This window comes from Prionailurus bengalensis, chromosome A1 (genome assembly GCF_016509475.1).
Source record: "Prionailurus bengalensis isolate Pbe53 chromosome A1, Fcat_Pben_1.1_paternal_pri, whole genome shotgun sequence".
Taxonomy (NCBI): Eukaryota; Metazoa; Chordata; class Mammalia; order Carnivora; family Felidae; genus Prionailurus; species Prionailurus bengalensis.
The window spans coordinates 215,320,963-215,347,045 of record NC_057343.1 but is presented as its reverse complement, the minus strand read 5'-3'; the positions used below and the strand labels follow the sequence as shown (position 1 = coordinate 215,347,045).

General features: G+C 40.0%; 1 protein-coding gene across 13 annotated transcripts in view; it reads right to left on the bottom strand.

Moving 5' to 3' along the window:
- The window catches only part of DROSHA (drosha ribonuclease III), a 126,467-nt gene that overhangs the window by 82,322 nt on the left and 18,062 nt on the right, over positions 1-26,083 (bottom strand). For all 13 annotated transcript variants that reach the window (XM_043600545.1, XM_043600584.1, XM_043600633.1 and 10 more), the window contains 8 exons: positions 25,434-25,575; positions 22,959-23,113; positions 19,945-20,025; positions 13,521-13,607; positions 11,205-11,291; positions 3,373-3,444; positions 1,737-1,818; positions 508-582 (listed from right to left, as the gene is read on the bottom strand). In XM_043600545.1, the coding sequence (XP_043456480.1) occupies positions 508-582; positions 1,737-1,818; positions 3,373-3,444; positions 11,205-11,291; positions 13,521-13,607; positions 19,945-20,025; positions 22,959-23,113; positions 25,434-25,575 (781 nt within the window). The remainder of the gene's footprint in view (positions 1-507; positions 583-1,736; positions 1,819-3,372; positions 3,445-11,204; positions 11,292-13,520; positions 13,608-19,944; positions 20,026-22,958; positions 23,114-25,433; positions 25,576-26,083) is intronic.

Genomic DNA, 26,083 nt, shown 5'->3' with positions numbered 1-26,083 from the left:
AAAAAAATAAATAAATGAAAATTAAAAAGTAATACATTTAGTGAGAAAATAACTTATTTTTTCACTATAAAATGCATAAAAGCATGTGTCAAAAAAATAGGAAAAAAGCCACCTATAATACAGTATATTAATATACCTATTATTGCAGTAATTTTTGCCTTAGTTATAATCATAGTGCATATAAAATTTTATACCAATTGTTTTCCAACTATGTGCATTTTTTAGAGTCACAGTTTTCCCATATTAATTTTAATACTTGCATGATACTTTATCTAGATCTTCAAAATTTATAAATTGCTTGTCCACTGCTCATCTAATTTGGGGCTATCATATATTATACAGGGGTACAAATCAGAATGTGTAATTTTACATTTCATTCCTGACCTAAGAAGTAGATAATTAACAGTATCTGAGATGCGAAGTTGTCCATAAAGATTGAAAGGAGAACGGCAGGCTTATTTTCAGATGCACTATCACACTGGGTCACTGACAAGCCAAAAGATTTACCTGGAAGAAACCTCACAAACCGTGGCATGAAATGAAATCTTGGGCAGCAGGGAGGACTGTCTTCAAACAAAGGGCCTAAAGCAAACAAGTGAAAAGGAAAGAAAAAATAAATAAAACAGCCTTAGAAAACAAACTCTGCGACTTAATTCCTAAGATTTATGACAACCACAACAAAACACCACCAGAGAAGTAGGGACATAAAAAACACCACCCCTTCTTCTCCCCAACGGCTCAATCAATCATGTGGTAACTGCCACAAACACCCAATGAAGACTGCAGTGAGGGGAGTCCCCAAAGTCAGAGGAGAATAAAGGCCCCAAGGATATACCTAGTATATGACATGTACAGGAAAACTATTTTTAGAAATCCAAAAATATAAAGACTTGTTATAACTGAACTACTGCATGATATAATATGCTTGTATATTAATTCTGTTCTACTTTAATCAATACAACTGGGGGGAAAGAGAGAAATGCCATTAAAAACTTGGTTTGAAAAGCCATCCATCAATACACTGTTTTAAAATTAGGTAAGTCAATGACTGATGGAATACAGATACTTCCAAAGGAATGAACAATTATCTAAGAACTAAATTTTGGGGGTGCCTGGGTGGCTCAGTCAGTTAAGCAATCATGAGCTCACAGTTCGTGAGTTCGAGCCCCACGTCCAACTCTGTGCTGACAGCTCAGAGCCTGGAACCTGCTTCAGATTCTGTGTTTCCCCCTCTCTCTGTCCCTCCCCCATTCACACTCTGTCTCCCAAAAATAAATGTTAAAAAAAAAAAATTTTTTAAAGAACTAATTTTAAACTGACACAGCTCAAAGTGTATGTGTGTGTTTTGAAGGCTAACTAAAATTCTGTTTTAGTAAACTGTCATCTTAGAAGAAGTTTATTACAGTAAAGGTCAATAAATTTAAAATATTAACTAATGAGATTTTCCATAGTGTACATAAATCAAGGTAGTTACTCATAGTAACTGGTATCATCTTCTGAGGTATCATCAGATAATGGATAATGGTAATTTTAGCTAATGAACATTGTCAAACTGTATTAAAATAAGAACTTATTCACATCAAATGATAACAACTGTTCTTATGAATAATATACTTTTCCCTGGGTATTTCAAAAATAAGGGAAATTTCAACTGTTTCCCCACTTTCATAAGTTTTTACACATATTACAATATTCTTTTATAAGCACTATACTTTTCTTTATATCCTATTATTTACCTTTAAGATTCCAGTCATACAATTCCAAAATATCTCTGAACAGGAATAACGAAAAGAGCTCAAGTCCTTTCACACAAAAATTCTGAAAAATAAACCAAAATCAAATTAGTATACTACAGCAAATATATATCAACGAATGATTCAACTTGTCCTAGTCAAGTGTCTTAAAAAATGTGTATTAAAACTATACTAAAATCATGTAATTTCCTAAAAAATATGGCCACTGTCCTACAAGAGCTAATTGGCTGGCTATATAAAGTAGGCAATAATGCCATTAGAATTCCTACAAAAATATGAACTCAGCCCTTCCAAACATACAAATAAAATGATGTGAAATTTAAAAATTAAAACCTTGTATTTTCCTAATCCACTTATAAATCTCAGAATTAGAATCTCCTAGGGACTTTTTGTTAATTCAAACTACACACACACACATACTGACAGGCTCTAATAGGTTTGTCCCCCAACCCTACCCCTGCTCACCCTTACCCTTCAAACACCCAGAATCACTATTACAGAGTTACCATAAAAAGAGGTCTTTTGTGCCCAAAAAAGTTCAAACTCTTAATGAAGGCAAATAAAGGGCTAAGAAAAACTACAAAACCTAGTACCAAAATTTCTCCCATCAACAAGCTTAACAGACGATATATTTACAAGTGAGACTTGTCTCCTAATTCTTCCCACTTGTCTTGCTCAGGGTTCACAAATCACCCTGTGTGAGATCACGCCAGAAGTCATCAACCTTTACAACAGCAAATGAAGGCTTATGACCTTAAAAATCTAAAGGAAGCAAAAAAGCCCTTTTAAGCTGGAGAATGAAGGGGTGGCCCCTTGTCTTTACTTTTTTTGAAAGACAGGTAGAATTCCCAGGACTCGCTCAGAATGAAGCAGGTACAAGCTAAGCATGTGTGTCGTGCTCGTCAATCCCCCTCAGTGCTCCACTGCCCGTGACAAAGCCGCACTGTTAAACAAGGTTCGCAAGAAGAGCTGGGGGCTCAGGAAATCGACCCCGACTCAACAAATGTTAAGTGCACAAGCTTGTTTGCTGTCTAGTTGCTATTTCTTAGTGTGATTTGTTGACACCACTAAATTCAAGATCAGGCAATGAATCATTCTGAGATTCACATTAATCTTGCTTTGGAATTTTAAACCTCTTGCATATATTTAGATAAATCAGCTGCTGAGCATCCGCAATGAAAAACAATTAGGAAAAATATGTAAATATATGGGAAGAAAAATGAATCAAGCACTGATCTTGTCACTGGAGATAATGAATAAGATTAGTCCAACAGCTATCAGATTCGGTTTCACTGTTTCCTCTCCGATAACAACCAATAACCAAAATCTGTCCCCTTTTCCAAAACAAACTGGAAACAGATGTAAAGTTACCATCAGTAAATGCAACATGAGGAGAAAGAAGTTCCAAAATAGGTCAGTAGAAGTTGAAAAAGGACCCAAATTTTAACCTTGCTCCTAGAGCTACATCTCACTGCCCTTTCAACAGTGAACTCCACACTTTAAGGGCATTCCTATGGCAGATAGCCAGAGCTGACCAAGTTCAATGCTTTAAACAAATGAGTGTGAAATAAACAAAAGAGCAAACTATATGAAGCTATTAAATAACCTTTTCTCTTACCTCAGGCATCATCTCCTCAATGAAATGAATTGTGTAGTCTATGTTGAATCTAATTACTTTACACAGTGGAATCTGCAATAAGAAAAATGATAGGTTCAGTTCTTCCTTCACAGTACACATGCACTTGCTATCTGACCCAGAAGGCCATGAACCAAATGAGAAAGTTTCACCTTAACCTAAGCTGCTAACAGTACCATACACAGAGCTTTGACCACAACTGCTGGACTTTAATGGCAAGAACCCAGATAGCCTGGTCTCTATAGGAAGCCTGCATAATGTTGGTGCTTAATTAACTATCATGTTATTATATTAGCAGCAGCATAAATATGATAAGAACCCATTTAAACCAAATATATTGCCTCTAAAGTATTAATAAAACCACAATTAAATATTTCTTTTACTCAGGTTTTTAAAATCCTTCAGAAGCTTTAGCTCTTCAGGTACATCAGGGACAGCTGGATGACAACCCATTGGTTATAGATTCCTGTCACCAAAGTGCACATAACTCACTTTGCCCATGTGGCTCTGGAGCAAAAGCATACACAGTAATAAAAATAATAATAGCTAACAGTTATTGAGCCAGGCACTGTTGTACTACTTCACATACACCTGTAAGATAGGCACAACTATTATCCCCACTGTACAGTGGAGGAAACTAAGGCAGGGTCATCAGCTACCTTGTCTAAGGCAAATGGGAGCTGGTAAATAAGAAAATTTTGCTCTAGACCACAGCTCTAAGGCACCAGAGAATACACCTTTCATTAGGTGTTCTAATACTCAGGGTCTGTGTGAAAATGAAGGAAGGCTCAGGTGAAATAAAACCACATCTATTTTGTTTGGTCATCAGACACTAGCCAAGGGCCTACATATAATAGGTTTTCCATAAGTATATTTTTCAATGAAGGAAGGAATGAGAGGGAAAGTGTGAGGTCACTGTAGTGTGTTAGCTGACTAGCTGGGGAAAATAATAGACTCAGAAGCCTAGAGATGTGTTAAGTAGGCTTTTCTGGCCATTCAATCTGTCCATAGATGATTTTATATAGATGCAATCTTTTTAGAAACCATAGCAACTAGAAACAAACTTTAATTCTACCACCAAAAAGAATGATAAGAAAAACAAAAATAGTCTTATAATGCCATCTGCTGGAAATGTGTTTCTCAGAAAAGAAGTTTAGTTCTTTGGTGCTTTCTCATTTTTTTTAAGGATAGTGGCTAATTTGAGTGAAATTTATAGTTAACTCTAATAAGAAATCCAACTAACGTGATATACTAAGGCCACTATTATTTTTAAGCTCTTTATTCCTATAGCATATAAAAATATTTGAGTTACAAATGTGTGTATTACTCATATTTTTTAAATATTTATTTATTTTTGAGAGAGAGAGAGAGAGAGAGCACGCGAGTGCGAGTTGGAGAAGGGGCAGAAATAGGGAGACAGAATCGGAAACAGACTCCAGGCTCTGAGCTGTCAGCAAAGAGATCAACGCAGGGCTCAAACTTACGAACTGTGAGATCATGACTGGAGCGAAGTCAGACACTTAACCAAATAAGCCACCCAGGTGCCCCTATTCATATTTTTAAATATCTATTCTTTGCTAACAACTATGCCAGGTTTGGAGTTACTCTAAAATAAGCCACAGCCTTTTTTAAAAGGCAAGAATCTAAAGAGGCAAACAGGCATGTAAACAAGTACAAATAGAATGTATACAATGTAACGTGTAAGTGCACCTGAAAACAAATAAGCAAACAAAAAAGTATCAAGTACAAAAGAACCAAAGAGGAGGTAACATCTGAGTTGAGTCTGCAAAGACAGGGAGAAATTTTCTAGGTCATCTAGAAAAATTAAGTTGGGAAAGAACAGGTGTTTGGTTTTTAGCAAGAAAGAGAAAAGGGAGCTGGGGAAGACTAAGTCTTTAAGCGGTTCAGGCATGAAATACATGGAGAGAGAAAAGCAAGGAGATTCTAGACAGGAAAAGTATAAACTGTGTGCTACAGACTGTATAAACCATGTTACCGATTCAAGGCTTATCCTTATGGCAACGAGAGGTTACCCAAGTACTTTAAGTGAGAGAGTTTACATTTTGGATGGGCTGCTATGTAAACAGTGTGGCAATGGTTTATAGTAGAGCAACGCCAGACACTGGAAGCCCAGACTGGAGTCTGATGAAAAAAAACAGTCCAGGAGCCAAATGAAGAGAAGACTGGAAATAAAAGAGCAAATCTTAAACAAGGGAGATGTTAGTGAAATATACAATGACTGTTCTGATGTGGAAGTGAAAAAGGAAAGAGAGAATAATCTCTAGATTTCTGGCCTAATGAACAGATAAATCACAATGGCATTAATACAAAGAAATTCTTAGGGTGTCCTCTGAATACCTCAAATTCAGTATGTGAGGAAGAGGACAAGTTCAGTTTTGCATAGGTTGAAGGTGAGGTACTTGAGGGGATATCAAGGTGGATATGTCCAAAAGGCAATCTGAAATGTGAGTGTGGAGCACACGTCAAAGCCAAAAGTATCAATTTGATCAGAAGATGCATGGGAGGAAAAACCGTGGGCGAGACTACATTCCTCAGGAGAGAACATCCAGAAGAGAAAAGGACCAGAGCCCTTGGGAATGGCCCAAGAGACAGTCCAGAGAAAGAGCAAAAGTGTCAACTTGATTCCTCCTACCATGCGCAAAAGCAACTCCACTGGTCCTTTCCCATATCAACTAAAATCACTTCCTGGATTCCTTCTTTGAGCTCTTCTCTTCTACATACTTTATTTTCTTTCTTTCATTTCTTCTTCTTTTTTTTTTTTTTTTTTTTCGAAAGAGAGAGAGAGACAGAGAGAGCGAGAGCAAATGTGTGAGCTGGGGAAAAGGGCAGGGGAGGCGGGGGGAGGGGGGGGGGGTTGGTAGCAGCAGAGAGAGAGAATCCCAAACAGGCTCCATGCTCAAAGCAGAGCCAGACACAGCACTCAATCTCATGAACCAGGAGATCATGACCTGAGCCGAAATCAAAAGTCAAACAACACTTAAACAACTGAGCCACCCAGGTGTCCCTATACTTTATTTTCTTTTGGGCTCTCACCCACACCACTAGAGCTCTTGTGAGATATACAAATCTGGAAAGGCAAAGTCTCCTTTTCTATTCAAACCTTCATCTCTCTCTAAGACTCAGAGAATTTGTCATTTTTCTAAAATTTTTTTTTTTCAACGTTTATTTATTTTTGGGACAGAGAGAGACAGAGCATGAACGGGGGAGGGGCAGAGAGAGAGGGAGACACAGAATCGGAAACAGGCTCCAGGCTCTGAGCTATCAGCCCAGAGCCTGACGCGGGGCTCGAACTCACGGACCGCGAGATCGTGACCTGGCTGAAGTCGGACGCTTAACCGACTGCGCCACCCAGGCTCCCCGAATTTGTCATTTTTCTACATATGGCAAGCTCAATTTATTTCAAAGCCAATGGCCAATCAAATAATATAAATGCCTACCATTTCTTAAAACATGTTTGAATACTGACTGACACCAACTCTTATTTCATACTACCAAAAAGAAACAGAAAACACTCCCTAAACTTACACATTCTAACTCTACTACTTCCAGGTGCTGGACAGGGCAGTAAGACTACTAGAAATGGAAAGCCGACTAAAAGCAGGGGTTTTCTTGTGTTTTCGAGGACAGGACAAGACATGATGCATCTAATACATATATCTTTATAACTTTAGTTATGTTGTCAAAATCTTTAATAATATCAGGTATTGCAAGTAATAGAAAATGTACTACATAAAAGGATAAAATTCTCCCAAATGCTCTATACTTAGCCAACAAGGCTTTCAATCCACTTCAATTCAAGAAGATCTTAAGAAAACTTGTCAGAACTAGATTTGCTGAGATTCTAATGTTACCGTCATTTGCATGCCCTTCTTGCTGATATGCTCTCTCTAGCAAGAAAATGAATCAGATCAGTAAAGCGATTTAATAATTCTTTTTCTGGGAGGCTATTTCAAATTCAAGAGGCTTTTGATGGATCTAATCCCTATGAACTGTACAACATTCAGCTTAAAACTCGATTTATTTTATCAACATCTCTAACATAAATGATGAGGCTTATCTTCTCATTACAGAGTTCAGTTCTCAAATTTGGAGAACTTGAGTATTTATATAAAATATATGCTGAAGCCAGGAATTTTTTCAGACCTATCTTTTATTGCGTAACAACAGTAACAACTGCAATTAATGAAGCATTAGCAGCCTCTCAGTGCCAAACCCTGTGCTGACAGGCTTTTTTTTTTTTTTTAATTTTTTTTTTTTCAACGTTTATTTATTTTTGGGACAGAGAGAGACAGAGCAGGAACGGGGGAGGGGCAGAGAGAAAGGGAGACACAGAATCAGAAACAGGCTCCAGGCTCTGAGCCATCAGCCCAGAGCCTGACGCAGGGCTCGAACTCCCGGACTGCGAGATCGTGACCTGGCTGAAGTCGGACACTTAACCGACTGCGCCACCCAGGCGCCCCATACAGGCTTTATAAAAAGTGCAAAGAATCACTCATCCAAGGTCACATAAATATTAAGAATTGGCTTAAAAAAAAAAAAAAAAGAATTAGAAGAAAGACACAAACCAAGGTCTGACATACTACCCGAAATAAGAAATGCCAACATGTATCATGTGCCAAAAAACATGACAAACACTTTTCATGTGTCCTCTCATTTATTTTTCCCAGAAGCTGGTAAGATTGCTACAACTAATACTTCTATCTTACAGATAAGAAAATCAAGGATTATAAAGATTGAAATGTCAAACCACACAGCTAGTAAGTGGAATTCACTAATGTTTAAACCCCTGGTTTCTCTGGAGCCACAATGCTTTCCTCCTTTGATTAAGGTGAGCCTGAAAATTAAGATGAGATTACTTGTTTTTTTTTAAGTTTATTTATTTTAAGAAAGACAGAGAGAGAGAGCAAACAAGGGAGAGAGGCAGAGAGGGAGAATCCCAAGCAGGCTCCAAGTGGTCAGTGCAGAGCCCTATGCAGGGCTCAAACTCACAAAACCATGAGGTCATGACTTGAGCTGAAATCAAGAGTCAGATGCTTAACTGAATGAGCCACCCAGGCACCCCGGAGAGAAATAATCTTAAGCAGGCTCCATGTTCAGTGCGGAGCCCGACACGTGGCTTGTTCCCCATGACCCTGGGATCATGACCCGAGCCGAAATAAAGAGTCAGACGTTTAGCTGACTGAGCCACCCAGGCATCCCAAGATCTATACTACTTCTAAGGAAATAAGAGATAAGATAGATAACTTTAAATATTTTCATAGTAACTAAATTATTTATATTTACAAGCCCACTGAGGGGAAAAAAGAAATGTATTATGTTGGGGGAGCTGGGCTATAGGACTTCCAATGGCCTTTCCTACTCTGAGACTATGAGGTTTGGTGTAACAAAAGGTTGGAGTGCCTGAGACATTAAAAAAAAAAAAAAGTAAAGAAACCATCAAAATTCAAAATCCTTTTAGTGGCTTTTCATAAAGACTATTAAAGAATGGTTCAATGTAAAATTTTGTAACTGTGTTGTGATGGATGTTACTAAACTTCCTGTGGTGATCATCTCACAATATGTACAGATGTTGAATCATTACACTATGCACCTGGAATTAATATAATGGTATATGTCAATTACATCTCAGAAAAAGAATGGTCCAACATTACATTCGTTTCTATATTATGGTCCACACTGAAGGTAGATGTTATATATATTATCAAATGATTTTACTTTTATATTTAGAATGTAACTATCTTCTAAAGAAAATTCTCTAGGATAAAATATATGGTGAAGAAAAATTCCATTAAAAAAACAATCTGATTTGGGGCACCTGGGTGACTCAGCCGGCTGAGTGTCCGACTTCAGCTCCGGTCATGATCTCATAGCTCGGGAGTTCAAGCCCCATGGGCTCGTACTGTCAGGCTCTGTACTGACAGCTGAGAGCCTGGAGCTTGAAAATTCTCTAGGATAAAATATATAGTAGAGTAAGAAAAATTCCATTAAGAAAACAATCTGCTTTGGGGCACCTGGGTAGCTCAGTCAGTTGAGCATCCGACTTCGGCTCAGGTCATGATGTCACAGCTTGGGAATTCCAGCCCCACAGCTCGCAAGCTGTCGGGCTCTGTACTAACAGTTGAGAGCCTGCAGCCTGCTTCAGATTCTGTCTCCGTCTCTCTCTCTGCCCCTCCCCTGCTCTTTCTCTCTCTCTCTAATATAAATAAATATTAAAAAAATCAAAAAGAAAAGAAGAGAAAAGAGAGAAAAGAAAAGAAAAGAAAAGAAAAGAAAAGAAAAGAAAAGAAAAGAAAAGAAAAGAAAAGAAAAGAAAAGAAAAGAAAAGGAGAAAAGAAAAGAATCTGCTTTAAATTAGTATCACTACTGGGGTACCTGGGTGGCTCATTCAGTTAAGCCTCTGACTTTGGCTCAGGTCATGATCTCGCGGTTCATGTGCTCAAGTCCTGCGTCAGGCCCTGTGCTGACAGCTCAAAGCCTGGAGCCTGCTTCAGATTCTGTGCATGCGTGCGTGCGTGCGTGTGTGTGTGCGTGTGCGTGTGTGTCTCTCTCTGCCCCTCCCCCGCTCGTGCTCGCACTCTCTCTCCCTCTCTCAAAAAATAAACAAACATTAAATAAATATGGGGCGCCTGGGTGGCTCAGTCGGTTAAGCGTCCGACTTCAGCTCAGGTCACGATCTCACGGTCCGCGAGTTCGAGCCCCGCGTCAAGCTCTGGGGTGATGGCTCAGAGCCTGGAGCCTACTTCCGATTCTTTGTCTCCCTCTCTCTGCCCCTCCCCCATTCATGCTGTGTCTCTCTCTGTCTCAAAAATAAATAAACATTAAAAAAAAAATTTTTTTAATAAATAAATTAGTATTACTATTATAGAATCATGTCTACTTATAAAGAAAAAAGAATGACAGAAAGGAACAAAGTTAGGCAAATTTTATTCTTTACTCTCCAATGGAACAGAATTTCACATTTTGAGTAAACAGCACTTAAATAACTTTTTAAACTGCAAATGTAATTTCTTATAACCAATTCAGAAAGGATTTAAAGAACATTGTATTTTAATGCAGGCACATCACGGCTATAATTTAGTAAGTTCTACAACAGCATCTAAACTGGGTAAAGTATATTGCTGTACTGCCTTTTCAAGCTGCCAGCAAATTGTACTCTATGTCCAACTAGAATACGGAAGAAGACAATTACCAAGACTGTTAGCTTTGAAAGAGAAAGATTTTGACTCATAGATACAGAACTTCCCATTTGAACCAATTACCAACAAAGCAGCTTTAATACCTATATAAAAATATCACAGATCTGTATGTCAGACCAAATCTCTTAAAGAAGACATAGTCCTGGGATTTGAAAGCAGAAACTTGTACGAAATTAATTCAGGGTCCAGATGTCCTGTACACAGTGCTATTTCTTTTTCTATAGCTCCAAGACTAAATAGCCGCTCCTTAACACTTTCCAACTTCTTCTGAAGGACACCCAACTCAAAATAGCTCCAACACATTAATCCACAGTTTATCCTTCTTTTTCAATCTTTCACACTCTCAAAATGTTATTCTGACACATGTTTACTTACACCATTTAATGTGGACCAAACCTGTGACTCATTAGCACAGATGTCACACCCCCACCTGACACAAACCGCTGCAGACTTCCTGCAGCTCATGCAGAGGAACACAAAGTAAATGTTACTTAGAAGCCAGAAGAAAAAAATTTATTTTGACTTTTAGAGGGAAAGAATGAAAAGAAAGAAGAGGGTACAGGAAAGGAGAAAGCCAGTCAATTAGCACATACTTACATTGGTCAGGGGGGCATGTGCAAACATAGAAAATCCTTCAAAGATATACTCATGATCATCATATTCTATAACCGTTGGTCTGTCAGTCTGAAAGCAAACAGAAACACAAAGCATGAATTAAATAATATAATTTGCATGTGCAGAAATCCATAAGAATACAAAGCTATCAACAATGGACTCCACTGACATTTTTCTAAACTCCAGGGACAACTTTATACAAAAGTTTAATTTTAGGTGGAATTCTCTTGGTTGGTGGAATTCTCTAGCTTCAATAATATTTACATACTGAGACTTTCAAAATGTTTATTATGGGTATCATAAAGGAGAAAAAGGCTATATGGCTTCATTTTCTAGGAACTTGTTGTATTTAATCCCACAATACTACCAGATCTATTCTTACTACAGATCTATTCTTACTGAACTATATTTCTGACCTAACAAAAGTCCTAACAAGAACAAGATAATAGCACAGTCAACTCAAAGCTCAAACTGGAAAAAAAACTCAGGATCACGATAGTCAAGACTAGCGACCACCTGAAAGTCTCCGAAAGACGTCAGGATGCCACAGGCACAACCCCTCACAACGCCATTCCCAGGCCCTCCAAAGAGAAGCTACCCACCACACACAGTTACAAATCAATTCCCACATAATGTCAAAAACATTAATTATCTGAAAATTCAATCTGTGATTAAAACATACAATTGTTAATCTAAGTGTAGGAGATTCTCTTCCTTATGCTATTCTTATAACCCACCATTTTTAATCCTAGATGCTAACTATGGAACTAATTATCAAGACTGGTAACTTAAAAGACAGTTTTTAACACAGGTATTGAACATTATTCTTTTAAACATTATATATACGTGAAGAATGGAAAGAACACGCTAAAGAATATCCACGTGTACATTAGTTGTTTTGTACATTAGTAACATAATATTACTGTTAACTTTCTATTCGGATATCTCTAAATAAAGCTGGTCTAAATTAAATATAATAGAAAGAACTTCTGACAAGATAATAAGGTATAGCCACTTTGGAAAACAGCTTGGTAGTTCCTTAAACATACTTACCACGTGATCCAGCAACTCTAGTCCTAGGTTTATACCCAAGAGAAAAGAAAACATACACCCACAGAGAAACGTCTACAAATTTACAGCAGCATTATTCATAAGAGCCCCAAAGTGGAGACTAGCCAAATGTTTGTCAACTCGTAAACAGGTAAATGTAGTATATCCATATAAGGGAATATTATTTGGCCATAAAAAAGAATGGAGTTTTATGTTACAACATGGGTGAATCTTAAAAACATGCTGAGTGAAAGAAGCTAAATCACATTTTCTATGATCCCATTCACATGAAATATCTAGAACAGGCTAATGACAGGCAGAAAGTCTCTTAATAGTTGTTGAAGGCTGAGGGATACAAAAGAACTGACTACATTAAGTACAGGGTTTCTTTTCAGGATGATGAAAATGTTCTGAAATTAGATTCTGGTGATGGTTTCACAATTCTGTGAAAAGAATTACAAGATGAAGTATACACTTTAAATGGGTGAATTTATGGTATATGAATTATCTCTCGATAATGTTAAAATATATAATCACTAACAATCTAATTTTGAAATTGAAATCTCTGGATACAAGTAACCAGAATTAATAAATTATGCACTGTGAAAGACAACACAGCAAAGTGCAACAGCCAACAGTCATGCACACTGCAGTCAAACTGTCTTAAATCCTCACTCAACCCTTACTATCTGAATAATCTTGAGCAAGTTACTTAACCTCAGAGTAAAACGTGGACTACTGCTCCATCTGTATAGTGGGGTAATAATTCTACTTCATTGGTTTGTTATGAGAAAAAAGTTAACACATGTCAAATACTTAGAGTGGTTCCTGGTACCACAGTTGATAAATATTAGATATTACTACTATTATCATAAATACAATAGACCTTCTTGATTGCTAGCTTATATTAGCTATTCACGGATTTTTAAGAGATGCAAAAGTGTTCTGTGCATTCTTCCAACTCCCATAGCTCCAATAAATAGCTCCAAAAGTCATGGCTATAATGTATGTGGCTACTATGTGGTACTGACGACATAACTGAAAAAAAGGTACAGAAAGTAGTACAGTGAGAGGAAGCAAAATAAAAGTCATTATGATAAAGGCCAATTTTATCAAAAATAAAATATTTTTTAAAGAAAATTTAAAAAATGAATCAGTACTGAATCTATTCACATTTTAACTTACTTGCACACATTCAACCTATTTACATTTTAAAACGAATGAAATCTGATTTTGTTAGGAACTTACCAAAAAGTTTGTAGGAGGGGAGACTGTAATTCGATAGTGGAAAAGCCTGCCAGCATTGTTGGTCATAGGGCGACAGGGCTTGATGGCCTGAGGGGGGAACCAAAAGTGAGTTTAAAAGTAAAGTAGCAAATTATTTTTATTCAAAAATAGACTGTATTTTCTAGATTCACGTCTGACAAAAGAGGTTTTAAATGTGTTCCTTCACAGGTTGGTAGGAAGAACAGTATTAACAAGATGAAAAAGGACTGCCTGGTCACCAGTATTTAACCTATTTCCTCATGTGCAATAACAGGAGTTCAGACAACATAAAGAACTTTCTAGATCTAAATTTCTCTATCTTCCTCTTATTTGTAAAATAATACAATAATTGACCTTTGGCTAAACTCCCAATATACTAAAAAAAAAAAAAAAAAAAAGGAAAAATAATCTCGAAAGTAATAGCAGGTTTTGATAGGGGGAAAAAAAAACAGTAAAAGGATCAAATATGCTGAGTAAAATTAGAAGGTTCCTGAAATGAAGAACACATAAGAGGTGGCAGAATAGGGTATGCATGGAGGTCAAGATGGGAAAAGGAAAACATAAACTGATGCTTTTTTTTTGTTCTCCTTCCTTGGATCACCATGAGGTTGACAGGGGCTGTTAGGACTGACTCATAGTCCAAATAATCCCTCTGTCCAGTCTTGCTTACACACTCTTCCCCTCCCAGGCAAAGATCCCTAAGAAACACTGGGCACCCAAACTTCATCTTAGCATCTGCTTCTGCAGAATCCAGTGTGTGTAGCTCCAGGTATGAACCAAGAAAACCAGAGACAAGAAGGGATTTTGGATCTGAATCACTTAGCACCCACTGGCAATGAGGACCCCATCAAGGTGGTAGTTGGGAGTCCCTGGCACCAGATGGCAGGCCAACTGAAACTTTCAAAGATGGTGAATTGGGAGGGTATACGAGCGGAAGCAGATGCAGTGTACCAGGTACTTAAGACTATGAGAAAATGCGTGCTATAAGTATAATGGGATAGACAGCTACTGCTAAGCACCACTGATGCTGCACTAAGCCCCTCAAACTTTAGTGTGCTTTGAGATCACCTGGACAGCTTGCTAAATCTCAGATTGCTTGCTCCCCACCCCAGGGTTTCTGATTCAGCAGATGAAGAAGGCTACAAACCTGCATTTCTAAGAGGTTCCCAGGTAAAGCTGATGTTTGGAGAACCAGTGGTCCACAGAAATGTAACAGGAGATGGGGAGGAAAGGCAAGTGGAAGCCAGACGGACTGTTCGAGGCACACAAAGAAGCTCTTGTTACCTGCAGGGATCAGTCCAAGAGCACCAGGACCAAGTGCAGGGTCAGAATTGGATGGACCCTAAAGAAAATTGACGGCCAACCAAGGTACTGACCAAGGGAAGAGACCTGGAAACCTGAGATGAGGACATACAGGTTTAACTCCTCAGACTCCCTGAAACCTTTTGCCTCTTCAGACGTGGACCATCCCTGTCTACTAAGAGCAAGCACTCACCTGTGTCTGAAGGCAATGTCCCTGTAAGGCAACACTACCTCCCCCTGTCCCAGCACCCATCAGTCTCCCCTCCCGGCCAACAGACCTATAATTAGGTCACAGCATAACCCAGCTGGGGAGGTGCTGAGAGGAGAGGTTATATCCCAAAGGAACTGCAAGAACTAGTCAGCATGTGCCAGCAGCAAGAGTCTGCATGGGACCAGATGAGAGTGGTTGACCAACAGGGCCAGAACAAAACAGTAGTTAGGAAAGAGTTAATTGACTTGGGAACATTCAGGATTCAAGGACACCAGATGTCAGGAACTGCCTACTAGGATGTCTCCTAAAAGCATGAAAAAGCAATGGCCCACGATGAGTGAAGTTAAAATGCCAAAATTGCTGTAACAGAGAAGGAAGTAGTTCAAAGACTCAAGGAAGTGGGCACATTGGAATAGATATATTATCCGTAACTGAAAAATACACCAGATTCTCATATTCTGTGGGAAGGCCCAGAGCACATGCCAAAGGCCAAAAGGAATGTGTTGGTGAAGGGGCACCAGCCTCACTAGGAAGATCAGTGGTGGCCTTCTCTGCAGGCCAGGGCTGACTGTAAGAGAGGTGGTCACAGAGCAGAGCTTGCTGATAGCAATGTGGATGACAAGACTCTGAAACAAGGGAGGCAAGATGATGGGACTAATTATTAGAAACCAGGTCTCAGGGGCGCCTGGGTGGCGCAGTTGGTTAAGCGTCCGACTTCAGCCAGGTCACGATCTCGCGGTCCGTGAGTTCGAGCCCCGCGTCGGGCTCTGGGCTGATGGCTCAGAGACTGGAGCCTGTTTCCGATTCTGTGTCTCCCTCTCTCTCTGCCCCTCCCCCGTTCATGCTCTGTCTCTTTCTGTCCCAAAAATAAATAAACGTTGAAAAAAAAAAAAATTAAAAAAAAAAAAAAAAAAAAAGAAACCAGGTCTCATTATAACCAGCAAAATCAAAGTAGCAACCAAAGGGGTCTGGCTCACAGAGAGTCATGGAAGTAGTTAACAGAACATGGTGTCCTTAGGTAAAATGAATGGGTAGCTAGCAAAAATAATACTTAGTTTGTACCACCAGAAGAATCAAGAAAGGATAACAAAGAGGCTGAAGGTAGGCTGCCCCAATAGAAAGTCATGATCCCTTACCCAGTTCCAGGCCTACAGGAGGAAGGGGGCCCTACTAGACCTGGACAGGACAGGACAACCCTGTCCTTCCACCAAAGGGTATACAGTCATTTACCCAAATAACTGTACGTTGGGGAAAGGGGAATCCAGAGTGTTCATCTGAATCAACACTGATACTTGGAGGAGACTAGATAGATCACCCTAGTACACATTAGAGTGGGTGATATAAAGCTAAGGTAACAAATGGAATCTTGGTCAAGGTCTGGCTTACAGTAGGTCCACTGACTACACAGATCTGCCCAGTGAGTGTTTCCCCTTGTCCCTGAATGTTTCATTGTCTTTGACAAAACTGGCAGATGGCACCACTCCACACTGGGTCCTTGCTCTAGAAGAGGAGTAAGAGCCATCATAATGGGAAAGGTCAAGCAGAAACCACCGAAGTTACCGCCATTCCCAACACAGGTATCAAAAACAGTATCACTCTGGGGGGATGGTGTAGATTAGTGCCATCCTTAAGGATCCAAAGACTCAGGAGTGACGATCTTCATCATAGCTTTGTTTAACAAATGGATCCTGGAGGATGACTACAGACCACCACAAGCTCAACCACGTAGTACCTCGGACTGTACCAGCTGCGCCAGGTGTTATGGCATAGAGCTGATTAATATGAGCCCAGGTACAAAGTGTATAGGAACTGATTTGCTGAATGTATTCTTTTCCATCCCAATCGGAATGAAGATAAGAAACGGTTCGCATTCTATGTTCATTCACACAGAAAAGACAACATTTACAGTTTTGCTGCCAGGCTGTATTAACTCTCCCACTCACTATCACAACAGTCCAAGGAACTCTCGACCTTCTGGACATACTGCAGAACATTGTAATGTTCCACTACATCTATGACATCATGTTTATCATCTAAAAGCCCTGGCAAAGCACGCGTGCTCTGGAGGGGGAGAGATAAACCCCACCAAGACTCTAGGGTCTACCACAGCCACACCATTTTTAAGAGCCAATGATCTCAATACCAAGATATCAGTCCAAAGTAAAAGACAAATGATTGCATTGTCCACCTCCTACAATGAAGAAGAAAGCACAACACCAGGCGGGCCTCTCTGGGCTCAGGGGGCAGTATACCCCCACCCAGGGATATTGTTCCAGCCCATTCACAGAGTGGCACAAAAAGCAGCCAGCTTTGAGCATGGCTCCAGCGACAAAGGCTTCGGCAGTTCCAAGCTGTAGTGAGAGCAGCCCTGATGCAGGGGCCACAATACTCAGCAAATCCTACATTGTTGGCAGGAAAGGATGCTGAGGGGAGTCTGTGGCCATACTGGGAGAATAATAATGCTGGTATGTGGTGTTCTGGGGCAAAGCCATGCCATCTGTAGTAAAGAATTATATGCCTTTGAAAAACAACCCCCAGTGTGCTAGTGGGCCCTGGTGGATATGGAAGGCACGGCCAAGGGACAGAAACAGACATGTGGCTGAAGTGCCCATCAGAAGCTGGGTTCTGTCAGTCTCACCCAGGCAGAAGTTTGGAAGGGACCAGCAACATTCCATCCCAAGACAGAGGCCGTATGTCCAGAATCAGGCACACACAGGAGCAGCAGGCACAAACAAGCTGCGCAAGCAGGTGGCCCACCACTGCTGCACGAGCGCCCCTCCCTCAGCCGATGGCTGAGGACAGAAGGATGAAAGCAGAGTGAAAAGCCCAAGCTTGGTTTGCAGATAAGTCTGTCAGGGATGGGGGAGCAAGCCAAAGACGGACTGTGCCGCAGCCTCGTTCAGGGAGGAATATGAAAGACAGCGATGAGGGGAAGTCTTCCCAGTGAGCAGAGTTTCAGGCAATGTACCTGGTCATCCACTTTGTGGGGGAAAAGTAGCCTGAGGTTAGAATATAGATGGACTCATGGCAGAAGCAAGTGGCCATGCCAGTTGGTCAGAGGCCTAGAAGGAAAAAGATTGGAAGATGAGGGATAAGAAGGTCTTGGGGTAGAGGTGCCTGGCTGGCTAAATCGGTGCAGCATGTGACTCTTGATCTCGGGGTTTTGAGGTTGAGCCCCACGCTGGGTATAGAGATTACTTAAAAAATTGTTTTAATCAAAAAAAGAAAGGTCTTGGGTAGACCTGTGAGTGAACAAGTGGGAGTGAGTGATGCCAAGTGTACATCAGACAGCACACACCACAGAAGAGGTACTAAACCACCTGACTGACATATGACTCGGTCAGATGGAGTCAGCCAGCCTCAGTTGTCAGCTACCCAGAGTTGACAGTATGGGCACATGAATGAAGTGGCCACAGTAGCACATGAGCCCAACAGCATGGACCTGACTTATCAAGGCTAAGCTGGCTAAGCTGACTGCCAACGCCCAACATCCAACAGGCCATCTACAATGACCAATGATGGGCCCCTCAAATGGCACCATTCCTTGAGGAGACCAACCTGCCACTTAGTATGCACTTGACGACATAGGCCCTATCCATCTTGAAAGGGCCAGGAGTTTGCTCTCACAGGAATAAACATGTACTGAGTATGGGCCTGTCTTCCCACAGGTCTTCAGTCAGCACAGCCAGCCACCTGGATCTTCCTTCAAGGAAGGGCCTGCTGCCCAGCTGTGAGGACAGCAGACAGCCTATAGCTACCAGCTCTTTCAGGGTCTGCCTCTGCTACAGAGCCCCCTCCCCCAAGATCATGCCCTTCCTGGGGCAGCCTGCCTTAGGGACAGAGGGCAGTGGGGGTGTGAAGGCTATGCCAGCCTGATGTAAGACAATTCCAGTAATTCTGGCTTTAAGACACCTGTCCATCACTGGTGAACTTCTCCCTTTGTTCAATCCTGCCTCCACTCTCTTCTTGCCTAAACCCCATGAAACATCTCACATCGCAAACTCTACTGCAGCACCCGCTTTCAGAGAGCCGCGTCTGAAGCACAGGTGTGGACACTCACAAGGTGCAGATCCTGTCCCTCAGTTCCTAGCTACACTTGCTGGTACTCAAAGACAAATGAGGTAAAAGCAAGGAAGTGATTAAAAATATCCGTCATTGTCTCATAGTCTTGATTCTAATTATTATTATAGCCCCAAACAAGTTTTAAATAGTAATTAAGGATTTACACATACTATTTTTAAATATAATGTGCTGAATCATTAAGTGACAATCTGGGATTAATAAGAGTAACATAAAATAAAAGATGGCGGGGGAAAATGATGGAAAATCACTGAAAGGGAGCGACTACATGTAACTCTATGATATAAAGTATTCAACTCATTCGGTTCGACATATCTGGAGTGTCCTTGATGAACCAGGGGATGGGGCACAGGGTAAAACAGTTCACACACCACTCAGTCAGTGAGGACAACAGACTAACAAAGACTAACGGAGACAACAGCAGACCCTTACATACCCCAAAGGTAAGAGAACACGTGCCTTAATAAGATCATTTTTCCAGGGTAACTCATAACCATTTATAAGAAAACATGAAAAATTTCACTGTATGCACAGTTTTAAGATAGGAATAACAACAAAAACCCCTCAAATACACCCTGCCTATTTCAAATAATGAAACTTCCAAACGTTTTTAAGTTTCCTTGATAACATTCCCTACTCCCACCCCAAAACCCAAGTACTTTTCTTCTCCAATTATCAGTAACAGAGACTATTAGGGGAAGATAAAAAGACTATTTTGATGGTATTATTTCATTTATGGGAAAAGAACAGCAACAGCATCTGTCTACTTCTGGCTTCTCAGCACTTACAAATATAATAACCCAAATCGGTTACCTCTTCTCCAGGATAAATGCTGTGCCTAATTCCTGTGCGTCTCGCTTTGGCGCTGCATTTGCAGAGTGGCCCATCATTCATCTGTCAGAAACAGAATGTAATTCTTTTTTATTGGGGGGAAAATCCACACCATGCACAATGATGCCTCAGAAACTGTGTGGGTTTTAATGTCATGAGTACGGAAGCTCTGAAGAGGCTGTCACGGTTAGAAGATTAAACGGATGTTCCAAAACCAATAAAGCTGCAAACTGTCTATATTGTCTGATAAAGGGAAACTGTATGACACCGCTGGATTCCCAAGTTATTTGTGCAACCAAGCAGAAAATATCAATGTCACTGCACTGTTTGCCCCCATCTTCTCTTACCACTTTTCAGTGTGTTTCTCCTATTTCTTATTTCAGGAAAAATGACTCTTTCACAAAAGAAAAGCATATTTTATACCCTGAAGGAACACACAGAATGCTTTGAAGGTGACCTCCAGATTTAATGTTTCCAAAAGAGAAACCTAAACGTATCTAAAGCAGAGGGGGAAAAAAATGCCACTAGAAGCAGAGTAGCATTAGCTCAGTGCTAATCAGGTGAGTCAACATCTGTTTTTTCACCTGAATTCGTTTTACTGCCATGAACTGCACCCACATGATAAGATGAGTGAATAATTCCTGAGCGCCTCTTGGGCAGAAAGATGGTTGCTAAGCATTGTGGGGGGGAAAGAGGGTGACAAATAACTCAGGTATTCAAGGAATATTTATTCTATACAGGAGAGATAACATACATATGATATACTTAGTAATTTAAAGAAAAAGAAAAAAAGTCCAGGTGGAGATAGCACTGGCTTCAGAAACAAAATGTGAAAGGCAGAACAGGACAGGAGAAGAAGATGGCTATTCTACACAAGGCACCAGCATGAGAAAAAAAGGGAAGGAAGAAATCCTATGTTATGCTCCAGGGACATGAGACCCATCTAAACAGAATAGATCATTTACGTCAGCAAGAAGACTACAGAAGCAGAACTGAGGTCAAAATCATCAAGGGCTTTAAAAGCCAGTTTCGTGAGTTTATTCAATACAGATGGTAACAGTGAATCAAAAGAGAGACCAGAGAGCATCAGTTTGGAGAAGGGAGAATCCATCTCTCACTTTCTCGGTATTAATTATAAAATATGTATGTGTTAATATGTATATGTTATATATATGTATATATACATATGTATGTACACAACACACACATAACACACGTTTCTTTAAAGTTCTAGGGATTTATAACTCACATCCAAGGAAAATGTCTCAATAAAACTTTGAAAAGAAGTATTAAAATGAAAAACTATAACTTTCTTTATCCTTTTGTGAAATCTAAAGCTTCAGGTAGCACAGCAGAGGAATAACATTGCTATGTAAAAAAAAAAAAAAAAAAATCACATTAAGATATTATTCAGGGGCACCTCAGTGGCTCAGTTAACCCTCTAACTTTGGCTCAGGTCATGATCTCATGGTCTGTAGGTTTGAGCCCACGTCGGGCTCTGTGCTGACAGCTCAGAGCCTGGAGGCTGCTTCAGATTCTGTGTCTCCCTCTCTGCCCTTCCCCAGCTCATGCTCTCTCTCTCTCTCAAAAATAAACATTAAAAAAAAAGTTATTATTCAAAGTAACAGCTGGCAAACAGTGATGTGATGGGATTCCCTCAAAAATCACAACACACTCCTAATGCTGGTCAGTAGAAAAATCACTTCATCCTCACTGATTTGCAAGGATGTAGACAGACATCCTAATTCCTGCCTTTTACCAGAGTCTTGGCCCCAGTGCAAATCAGCACTTTACAAGGTTCAACTGTACAGAGGACACGAAACTAAACAGTAAACAGAAGAGTGAGACTATCTATATTGGAAGCCTCTGTAATCTCTAATAAAAATAAGAATGGACATAAACTGAGGGATAGGCTTCCTGATAGAACTATGTGCATTAAAAAGACCACACACGAGGAAAGGGGAGGGACAACTAATGGACACAGGATTTCTTTCCAGAGAAACAAAAATGTTCTAGAATTAAAATGTGATGATGACTGTTAAATCTTGTGAACAGAAACACAAAAAATGAATTGTATACTTTAAGTGTGTAAACTGGATGGTATGTGAATTATAACTCACTAAAGCTATTCACAGAGATCATATACATGGTTAATAAACAAAGTAAGTTTCAGAACACATTTGCAATTTTTAAACATTTCTGCTCAATTCCAAGAGAGCAAAAAGCACCACAAAATACATTTCTGTTCAGGTACTCCAACTATATTAATTGTAAAAAAAAAATCCAACAAACCACTTAGATAGCAGTCATCTAATAAGAACCAGAAAAGCATTCAAATTAATATAAAGTATCTTTTTATAGCTGTATGTTTTATGAAGTTTAATAACTTCATGTGCATTAAAGATACTATTTTTGCAGGTGTTGCATATTTGTAAAATAAATCTTTTATAAAGATACTATTTGGTATTATGTATTACTTCATAATAAAACAGTAAGTAAAAATAAAAATGATTATGTCCAGCCATGACATCGTTAGCTCAAAAATGCTTAATAGGGAAAGAACTTGTAAGTAATTATGACTACTACCAGCTAAGAAATATGAAGTCTTACAGGACTTATTGTTTACTATATTGCTGCAAGATACCTTCCAGATGAATCGCTTTTAAAAAGACCTACAAGTGCTCTCTCCCTCAGCCTACCATTTGTCTCTTTCCGTTTACTGCAACTTTAATGAGGCAGCACCATTACCCTGCTCCCTAACATGGAATTTACAAACATCGTCAAACATGATTCAAGAGACAGTTGCTCTGGTACTTATGCTTTGGTGCCGAACTCTGAAGCTGAAGAGGAATAAGCTCTGAGGGATGACACACAACCCTGAGAGTAAAATTCAGTTTTCATACTAGCCAACATGCATCTTCTGAGCCCGGAGTCATAAATGTGATGTGTGGGTTTGCAACCTTTGTAGCAAGAACATGGCATAAAAACATGCGCACCTGGCCTGGGTCATTGTACCAAAGTTCATCGTGAAGTCGGTCAGGGTGGGCTTTTTTACGTTTTATTTCCGCAATGACATCAAAAACTTCAGAGTCTGAGCTGCTAGAACAGGTGCTGTCCTCATCAGACTCACATTCGGATTCACTGGAACTCTCTAATAGAGGGCAAGGGAAAACAGAGAAGATGAAGAAATTTACAATTGTTTTTTCTTTCAGTAAACATTTGGGAGCCTATTCCACACCAAGCACTCTGCTAGGCAATACCAGGAAAATAATGCAGCCCATACTGCTAAGCCACAATCTAGTTAAGAAAGCAATGAAAACAAGAGTTTTAGGGGCGCCTGGGTGGCTCAGTCGGTTAAGCGTCCAACTTCAGCTCAGGTCAACGATCTCACAGTCCGTGAGTTCGAGCCCCGCGTCGGGCTCTGGGCTGATGGCTCAGAGCCTGGAGCCTGCTTCCGATTCTGTGTCTCCCTCTCTCTCTGCCCCTTCCCCATTCATGCTCTGTCTCTCTCTCTGTCTCAAAAATAAATAAACGTTTAAAAAAAAAAAAAAAAAAGAAAACAAGAGTTTTAGAGAAAGACCTAATGAATAATGCCAGGGAAAATGCAAACCACAGCAGCGGTATGGAGTCTCACATTTAAAAAGGTGTAGTAGTAAAATAATAATAATAATAAATAAATAAATAAATAGATAGATAGATAGATAGATAGGTGTAGTAATTCAGAAAAGGGCGAGTCTACCCTGACTCAGGTCACTGAGATTTCCTGGAAGAGGTGCACATGACCCAGGCACACGGATGGGGTGGAGTTTGGCTGATGAGCAGGTAAGAGGAAAAGAATGCAAAGGGGGCACTCAGGCAAAAGCATGGAGGGAGGAGCACAAGCACTGGACAAAGGCCCCACAGAAAAATACCAGGAGGTAAGGGGTTTAAATGTCACAAACGCCAGACTGAAGGTTCTGAGTACCAGACTGAAGATTTTAAATTATTTTCTCCTCCCCATAGTAGCAATAAAAGATTTTAGTCCTTGAAAGTGACTGGATAAAAACAGACTAAGGATTATGATAAGTGATATAAGCCAGTCACAAAAAGACAAATACTACGTGTGTCTACTTCTATGAGGTACCTAGAGTAGTCATATTCATAGAAATAGAAAGTAGCATGGTAGTTGCCAGAGGCTAGGTGGAAGGAGGGACTGGGGAGTTAATGGATACAGAGTTTCAGCTGAGCAAAATGAGTTCTGGAGACAGCACACAATGTAAATAGTCTCAATACTACTGAACTGTATACTTACAAAATGGCTAAATGGTACATCTACTGTTCTGTGTATTTTACCATAATTAAAAAAAACAGACCTAGGGGTGCCTGAGTGGCTTAGTCGGTGACTCTGATATCAGCTCAGGTCATTATCTCATAGTTTGTGAGTTTGAGCCCCGCACTGGGCTCTGAGCTGACAGTGCTGAGCCTGCTTGGGATTCTCACTCTCTTCCTCTCTCTGCGCCTCCCCTGCTCATGTTCTCTCTCTCTGTCAAAATAAATAAATAAACTTAAAAATATATATATATTTATGAAAAAACAGACCCAGAACTTACATTACTCCTACAAGAGATTAACAGTACATCACAGTAATAAAACCCAACCCCGACATGGTTGGATTCTTGAGTACTGCATGAGATAGACGCTGTTCATCCTCCTTTTATAGATGAGAAAAGTAAGGCATGGAGAGAATGAAATCACTTGCCCAAGGTCATATAGCAACTGGCTGAGCAGGAGTCTGAACTGAGGTTCAGTCGGTGCTTTTACCCACCATGGACACTGCCTCTCAGCTGGGAAAATGAAGGTGGCAGATGAGAGCCAGAAGACAGGGAAAAGGCACAGGGAGTGCCTGATCTATGAATGGCTTTCTGTTAGGGGCTAAGGCTGCAAAGTGGTGAAAAGCAGTTTCTATCCTCAAAGATCTCAGCATCTACTTGGAACCTCACAATACACATGAAAAAAAAAATAGATCACCACATGATAAAGTTATGGAAACTATCCATATGAGTTGAGAGAAACCTTCAATCAGAACTGGCCTACAGCTGGCATTTCCTCATCAAAGCAGGAGCTCCCTGGCAGTGGAGAGAGCCACAAGGAATGCCTGCCCATTAGAGGCACAGGTGACAGGGAATAGACTCCTGCTTCTGGTGGAGAGGCTGGACTATGGTGCTGATTCTAAGACTGGACAGTTCTACAAGGGACACAATTGTTAGCATGCCTTACAAATGAGATCGCTTATGTATTCTGCTGAATGCAACTAAGGAAAAATAAGATCAAAACAGAGAAAGTTCTACTTTTATATATATTGCTACTATAGTTAAGGAAAATAAATGAAAAAGAGGAAATTTCAATATACGACTCTCAAGAACATATCCCCAAAGCCAAGGTTTAAGCAGTAACAGGAGCACAGGGCCTTGGTCTCGTAACTTCTAACTCACCCAAATCTTCATCTAGCTTCGTCTTAGGAGGCTCCCACGGAGGTCTAGCAGCTTTGGCCTTTTCTTGCCTACTCCCCAGTTCTTCCTCAAATTTGTCGTATAAGTCACGGAGCCTACTTGTTCCAACCACAGTAGAATCTCCCTTTGAAAAATAAAGAATCAATATTAGGAACTACATTAGTAATAGCCATACCAAAGACACATACAACCTCACAAATAATCAAGGATTTGTAACAGCAAGATGCCATTTCCTTCAATTTAACAAACATTTAAAAACAAAATGGCCAATACTGGCATGGGTGTTCTGAATCACACACAACATTTATGGCTAACACAATCTTCAGGAAAATGTACTTGCCAACATTCAGAAGAAATATAAAAACTGCTCACCTATGCCTTTTGATATGAAAAAATAAATCATGACCCCCGCCACCCAAGAATTCATGATATCTGACACTCTGCTAGGGAACATACATTTCCCCACTACTGGAAATCACCGATAGTCTATCTTCCACATCAACCCAATGATCAAACATAAATATCCTTATGGAATGAAGAAGTCACAGGAGTAAAAGGCACAGCATAGCGAATACAGTCAATGACATTGCGATGGTGACATTGGCATTGCATGGTGATAGATGGTAGCTACA